This window comes from Taudactylus pleione, unplaced genomic scaffold, assembly GCF_031769625.1.
Source record: "Taudactylus pleione unplaced genomic scaffold, aTauple2 ptg000452l, whole genome shotgun sequence".
Taxonomy (NCBI): Eukaryota; Metazoa; Chordata; class Amphibia; order Anura; family Myobatrachidae; genus Taudactylus; species Taudactylus pleione.
In genome coordinates, this window is record NW_028284854.1 from 802,684 (window position 1) to 810,149 (window position 7,466).

General features: G+C 43.6%; 1 protein-coding gene across 1 annotated transcript; it reads right to left on the bottom strand.

Moving 5' to 3' along the window:
- Positions 1-1,637: 1,637 nt before the first annotated feature.
- Positions 1,638-6,551, bottom strand: LOC148505491 (signal recognition particle 14 kDa protein-like). Its single transcript, XM_088448221.1, has 5 exons — positions 6,390-6,551; positions 5,270-5,342; positions 2,230-2,342; positions 2,094-2,126; positions 1,638-1,910 (listed from the first exon to the last, which is right to left on the bottom strand). Exons 1-5 carry the CDS (start codon positions 6,411-6,413, stop codon positions 1,821-1,823), a joined length of 333 nt encoding a protein of 110 aa, XP_088304347.1. The 5' UTR covers positions 6,414-6,551; the 3' UTR covers positions 1,638-1,820.
- Positions 6,552-7,466: the final 915 nt, after the last annotated feature.

Here is a 7,466-nt window from a genome sequence, read left to right on the forward strand (position 1 = left end):
CACCGCTTGCTAACAGGTGCCTACAATCATGTATACAGCCATGCAGTCTCCAGCGCTCTATAATGCCCCTTTTACATTAAATTCCCAGGTCCAGTCTTGATCACTGAACACGGGTTGCAAGCCGTGTCACAGCGGCTTGAAACTTGTTTACACCGCAGGCTAGACCCAGGTTATTGCTGGGGCTTCTCTTCTGCCGATGACATCATCTCCAAGTGCCTGCGAGCAGGCTCTTCATAGGGTGTTAGCAGGACCCGGGTTACATAAGTCGTCCCAGTGTTCAACCGTGCTTGCTACCGGATTTCCGGGTCACTTGACAATTATTATTCTAGATCCTTGAGGATGAAATGGATAACCAATTATAAGCCAGGTTTTATCAGACAACATTAGCACCCCCACCCTCACCAAGGGAAAGTAATCTCAGAGGACTAAGGGCTTTTATAGTAGCACAAGTTTGACCAATGTCACAGTAATTTCCATGATTTTGGATCTCCACCAAGCTCATAAGGGTGAGATGTTCGGGTGTACACAGACTTTTGGCCATGCAGTGTATCTGGTCTCATTTTCAAATATGACTAAAAAGGAGCGTAAACCATGGAATATTTCCATCAACTTGTGTGTGAATTCCAGGAAAGAGACATTTACAGAGTTCCCAAGTTGCCACTTCCCCACACTATCCTGACACATCCCATTACAAAAAAATCTCCAACTGAATTTAATACCTCAAAGTGCTGATGCCTATATAATGTTACCTCAGAATAGAACCTTTAAAAATAAGCCACACTGGCAGGGAAACAAACAGAAAAATCCAGCCAGGACTTGTGCTCAGCAGTTATCAGCACAAAGATGCAATAATATGAAGTAAAACGCATTGCTAGTTTCTTAAGCTGGCCACACACTAGAACAACTTACATCCAACCAGCCAACTTGTTGATTGGTTGGAATGAAAATCTGGTAAGGAATGGGAGTACTGATGATCAGCAATTTTTCTAGCTAAAAGCTCTCCCATTGGCTCATATTCTGTATAACCCAAGATACAACAGAATATGCAGTTGTGCCTGCTGTGTAGTCCATATAAGAGGAAAAAAAAAATACAAAAATAATCAATCGTTTGGCAAATTAAGTCCTACACCAAGATTTGAACGAAAATGTACATGCTAGATATAAACTGCTATAGAGTATCAAATCAGTTGTTAGATGGGGTGGGTTATATTTCAAAAGACCCTTTTGCAAATCGGTTTAGCCCAAAAAAAAGTTAAGAAAAAAAAATTAAATATCCTTCAAAATAACGTAACACAAGTGCAACATACGGCTTGCGTGTATATAATTGCCCAATACGCAGAGACACCAGCACTCATCTGCTTTCACAGGACCGGATTCTTTAGAGAGGTCAGGGAAAATGACTGAGACAAATTTATACAATATCATGACCCTGGGCAGGGTGAGATTCATTTATCCATGAAAAAAGAAACACCTGGCAATACAATACTCCACTTATACAGTACTGTATATTATAACCATTTTCATTCTAATATGCCACCCAGCTACATGTGTTCTGTCAGCTTCAGGACTCCGCTCTGGAATTTAGCATCAATTTAATAAAATAATACTTGCCCTTATTGGGCAGTCAGTACAACAAATAAAGAAAAAAGATTTCATTTTATTTAGTAAATGGAAGACAACAGGCAGCAGAGCAGTGTGTGAATGTCACCATCTCTGACATCCGGCTGTACCTATTGGCCTGTGGTGGAATACAGAGAATAAAGGCTGTGCTCTTTCCCACTGCTCTTGGCTATTTCAAATTAAGCAGCATCCAAAGTCCATCACTGGGTGGCATTACTTTTCTTTGTTTTACTTTTCTTATCCTTCTTTTTCAGACCATCCATATTTGCACGTAGTAGATTTGAATAAGCCTAAAAAAAATAAAAATAAGAGTAAGTATTCCACTACAGTAATATCCCATTAACAATCAGACATGTCCAGATATCAGTCACTTCTTAAACCCAACAGCATTGCACCGGTATTGGGTAACGAGAAGGATCCTCCACAGTATTTATTAAGTTAGCCCATTTCTTCCCATCAATTGCAGCACTTACCATTTGGAACTTGTTAACTTCTTTAGAACTGACCTATTGAGAGAAAAGGGGAGGGAAAAAACACAAATCAGGAACATTTTAGTGAGCACGTACAGGTACTGAGAATGTGTGTTCTATTTACTGTCTGACCACTTACCACTGTGCTAATTTTCTTCTTTCCATCGGTGGCTCTCAAAAGACATTTATTATCAGATGGTTCGTTGCCTTCTGAATGGACTTTACTAGGGGAAGGTCTTGTTCGACCATCATCTGTTAACAACATGATCACACAAGTGTGTTAAACTCGGAACGCTCTACTTGGAAAGGAATTTAGAAAATAACACTGCACCATTTTGTCAGATGTTACTATGGTATACTGAAGTAAAATTACAAGCATTTCATAAGTGTCAAAGGCTTTTATTGACAATTACATTGTTTATGCAAAGAGTCAAAATTCGCAGTGTTGATCCTTCTTTTTCAAGACCTCTGCAATTCGCCCTTGCATGCTGTCACTCAACTTCTGGGCCACATACTGACTGATGGCCGCCCATTCTTGCCTAATCAATGCTTGGAGTTTGTCAGAATTTGTGGGTTTTTGTTTGTCTACCCGGCTCTTGAGGATTAACCACAAGTTCTCAATGGGATTAAGGTCTGGGGAGTTTCCTGGCCATGAACCCAAAATGTTGATGTTTTGTTCCCCAAGCCACTTAGTTATCACTTTTGCCTTATGGCAAGGTGCTCCACCATGCTGGAAAAGGCATAGTTGCTCACCAAACTGTTCTTGGATGGTTGGGAGAAGTTGCTCTTGGAGGATGCTTTGCTATCATTCTTTATTCATGGCTGTGTTCTTAGGCAGAATTGTGAGTGAGCCCACTCCCTTGGCTGAGAAGCAACCCCACACATTAATGGTCTCAGGATGCTTTACTGTTGGCATGACACAGGGCTGATAGTAGCGCTCACCTTTCCTTCTCCAGACAAGTGATTTTCCAGATGCCTCAAACAAACAATCTGAAAGGGGAATCAGAGAAAATAACTTTACCCCACTCCTCAGCAGTCCAATCCATGTACCTTTTGCAGAATATCAGTCTGTCCCTGATGTTTTTTTCATGGAGACAAGTGGCTTCTTTGCTGCCCTTCTTGACACCAGGGCATCCTCCAAAAGTCTTCGCCTCACTGTGCGTGAAGATGCACTCACACCTGCCTGAGCAAGTTCTGCACTGGTTGTGCCTCGATCCCGCAGCTAGATCAACTTTAGGAGACGGTCCTGGTGCTTGCTGGACGTTCTTGGGCGCCCTGAAGCCTTCTTCACAACTATTGGACCTCTTGATGATCCGATAAATGGTTGATTTAGGTGCAATCTTACTAGCAGCAATATCCTTGCCTGTGAACCCTTATTTGTGCAAAGCAATGACGACTGCAATTGTTTTCTTGCAGGGTACCATGGTTAACAGAGGAAGAACAATGGAAGCATTAAAAGGAGGGTGAAGCTTGAAATCAGTCTGTTATTCTTAAGCTGGCCACACACTAGACAAACTTTCATCCAACCAGCCAACTAGTTGGCTGGTTGGAATGAGAATCTGGTAACGTATGGGAGTAAATTATGATCAGCAGTTTGCTCCTAAATGCCAGAAAACTTAACAAATTGTTTAGATCAAACATTTAACAAACTTGTCTGAACGACAATTTTCATCTAACAGTTTTTGTCGATTTTCCAGCTTTTGGGAGCAAATTGCTGATTGTCATTTGCTTTCATATTACCAGATTTTCATTCCAACCAATCAACTGGTTAGATGTAAGTTGGTCTAGTGTGTGGCCAGCTTAACTCAATCAGCATGACAGAGTGATCTCCAGCCTTGTCCTCATCAACACTCACCTGTGTTAACAAAAGAATCACTGACATGTCGTCAGCTGAAATGCAGTGGAAATTTTGTTTTTGGAATCAAGTTCATAGTCATGGCAAAGAGGGACTTTGCAATTAATTGCAATTCAACTGATCACTCTTCATGACATGCTGGAATATATGCAAATTGCAGTCATAAAAACTGAAGCAGCAGACTGTGTGAAAAACAATACTTATAAATCATGAGATGCAACCATGTCAGGCAAAGCCCAGCCTGGCGTGGTCGTATCTTATGTGACCACGCCAGGCAAGTGGTTAATATAAATAATTATTTTGCTGTTGTAAAATAAATAATAAACTCTGATTTTGTTTTTTGATAGTGGAGTGGCTTGTTACTCAATTAACATTAGTATCTACACCTACCGTAGTGTCAAAATATTCCAGAAACTCAGTGTTATTGCATGGATACATTCCCATATTACTAGACTGTTGTGATTGGCATTTCATACGTGATAAGACAATAAACTATATATGCCCTGCTTGTTTCAGTTTATCTATTACATATTCAGCATTCAAGCACTAAAGAGCAAGACTATTTAGAACATTCAATAGAACCGTGTTGTAATGCAAAAAAAAAACTAATTTGCTGATAATACACCTACAAAGGATCCGGTGTCTGACTTTGTCCTCACCCCACACTTAGGGCCTGATTCAGACCCGGTCACAAGCACTGAGCGCTCACAACCGGGTCAATGGTGGCCCAGAGCGCATGCGCACGACGGAGCAAGCTCCGTCGTGCGCATGTGCGAGACCCGGATAGCGACGGGCAATCTGTCACTCCGGGTCCTGACCATCGCGACCATCATCCTGGCCGCTCGCATTAGCTGTGGGTGGCAACACACAGCAATGCGAGCAGCCAGGAGGCCGCTCCATAAAAAAGAAAAGACGCCCTGATTCAGAGCGAGCACTCTGTCAGAGCGTCCGGCTCTGAATCAGGGCCTTAGTCCCAGGTGCAAACCCACTTAATCAGCAGCACTGATCCTGTGTCTGCTCTCAGAGTACTGACTGCGGTTCTATTTGTTGGTCACTCACTGGTTGTTTTTCATGCTGTACTGTCTTTTTGAATATATAGTACTATGCCCATTTGTATGTGTCACTGTAATTTTCCTGTACAATGCCACAGACACTTTGTTTCACCATATAAATGATTATTAATAAAACAGGTGGTGAAGCAGCTTCAGCAATACTGAAAGCTCCATCTCAGTATGCCTGTTATACAATACGAAAGAGAACATACATTACAAATTCAAGTCAAACTACTTCATTTGAAAAACAAAAGAAAGTCTTCTATACATACATTTCTTTAGGGTAATAAAGACACTTCCAGTTGTCCGACATTTCTGGAACAATCGTGTTAGCTCAGTCAGAAACTGCAAATAAAAGGAAAATACTAAATTAATACAGAATTAAAAAGCTGTGCGGGAAGCAGATTATAATGCGCAGGATTCAGATTATAATGCGCAAGATTATATAGATTGTGATGAGAAAAGGGTAGTGGATAAATTATGTAATTTAGGGATCAAGTCAACTAGAGGCAATGAGCATGGTGGTGCATCATAGCGTGAACACCGGCAACGGCGCCCTACAATGTGCATATTAGATTGCAACCCCATTGAGGTGCATATAAAAATGCATGACTTCAGGCTAATGTACTTTCTGCACTCCTCCGCACATCATGCTGGAACAAGGAATTTTGCATTTCTCCTAACTGAACTTACTCATTGAGAACTAGATGCTATTGAGCCCCACAGAAATGTTTTGGACAATTCTCTCCAAGCTGTGCACACACATAACCCAGTAAGTAGGTAAATGGGTACATTGCGCAACATTTACTAAACATGGGAAGTCTGGGCATATCCTGTTGCTTTCTGCGCAGGAAAACGCATCTCATTAAGCGCAGTTTCCTCAGCTATTAGATACGGCCAGAGAGAGGAACTTCTGTTATCAGCCATAGAGGAGGGCGCAAACTGATGGACTGTAGCAGTCACCCAGGCCACTATGGGTATTGTTCTACCCTTATACAGAGTATGTTGTTCCAATACCACACAGACCATATGATGGGAGACCAAAAATAATGCCAATGAGTCTTCCATGTCACCTGATGACGGGTAGGGTTGGCATACATGCAATGCTTAATAAGTAATAAAGTTTCGGAGCCATTCCCAGGCATTATCTGCTGCACAGTACACTGCATATAGAGGCTGTACTGGGTCTGGGTATCTGCACTACCTGCCAACACGAAGGCCCTGGGTAGAACTGACACAAGAAAAAGTGAATGTACAGGACCCTGGTCTATTACATGGCTCCCAGCCTCCATAACACGTACTACACAGGGGACTCGTGTGCTCATTGCCTTGTCCGCCAATATATCCCCAGCATCAGCATACCACGCTCCCGGGGGCTCGCATGTGCCTCACCTGCTCACTCTCCAGGAGAACCATCTTCTTCCCAGCACAGAGCTGATGCTGATCTCAGAGTCAGCACAAGTAACACCGGAAACACGTCACTGGGAGCCGCAGTTCAAGGGGTGTGCGTGCCAGCCAGCAGCAGCCGTAGAGCGGTAATGTCTAGCTTCCGTAATTTGTCTTATCCCTTCCCGGAGAGGAGCAGCAAATCATAGAGTAGTACTCTCTTTTCAGGGCAGTGACACCTAGCGTCTGGAGGTGGAAAAGACTAGTATTTATTATGCTAACACGTAGCATCAGCAGCACACATTGGCGATGGACAAGGCAAGGATCGATATTACCCATTAGCAATGGCGTAACTAGGGTATTTGGAGCCCAGGGCAAATTTGAAAAGGGAGCCCCCCCCCCCAACACACCAATATGTGCGCGTGGGGAAAAATGGGCGTGGTCTCTTAAAATGGGGCGTGTCAACATGACACACCCCTTTATTTTAAATGGGGCGTGTCAACATGACACACCCCTTTATTTTCACGCTGAACATTCCTATCCATATGCACCTTAACCCCAGTAGTACCCCTTATACAGTACCCCCAGTATGCAGTTGTGGTCCCTCTTATGCAGGCCCATAGTAGTGCCCCTTATACAGTATCCCCAGTAGTGGTCCCCCTTATACAGCCCCCAATTAGTTCCCCTTACTTAGTGGCCCCCCCAAATGCAGTGCCCTATGTAGTGTTCCCCCTTATGCAGTGCCCCCAGTAGCAGTCCCCACAATACAGTGAACCCAGTAGTGGTATCCCCTTATGCAGTGCCCTTTATATAGTGCCCCCAGTAGTAGTCCCCCCCCTATGCAGTGCCCTTTATATAGTGCCCCCAGCAGTAGTCCTCCCCATGCAGTTTTCCCAGTAGTGGTCCCCCTTATGCAGGCACCCAGTAGTGATCCCCCCTATCTAGTGCCCCCTGTAGTGGTCCCTGCAGTGCCCCTAGCAGTAAGCCCCTTATATAGTGCCCCCAGCAGTAGTTCCCCCCCCCTCCCATGCAGTGCCCCCAGTAGTGACCCCCCCTATCCAGTGGTCCCTGTAGTGGTCCTTC

Bases quoted from the DNA above. Each gene is read 5' to 3' on its own strand.
- LOC148505491 (XM_088448221.1), bottom strand. From the start codon at position 6,413: ATGGTTCTCCTGGAGAGTGAGCAG. The intron at 2,343-5,269 runs GTATGTATAGAA...TGTTGTTAACAG, and splicing joins CTTTATTACCCTAAAGAAAT to ATGATGGTCGAACAAGACCT. The intron at 2,127-2,229 runs GTAAGTGGTCAG...TTCTCTCAATAG, and splicing joins AGAAGAAAATTAGCACAGTG to GTCAGTTCTAAAGAAGTTAA.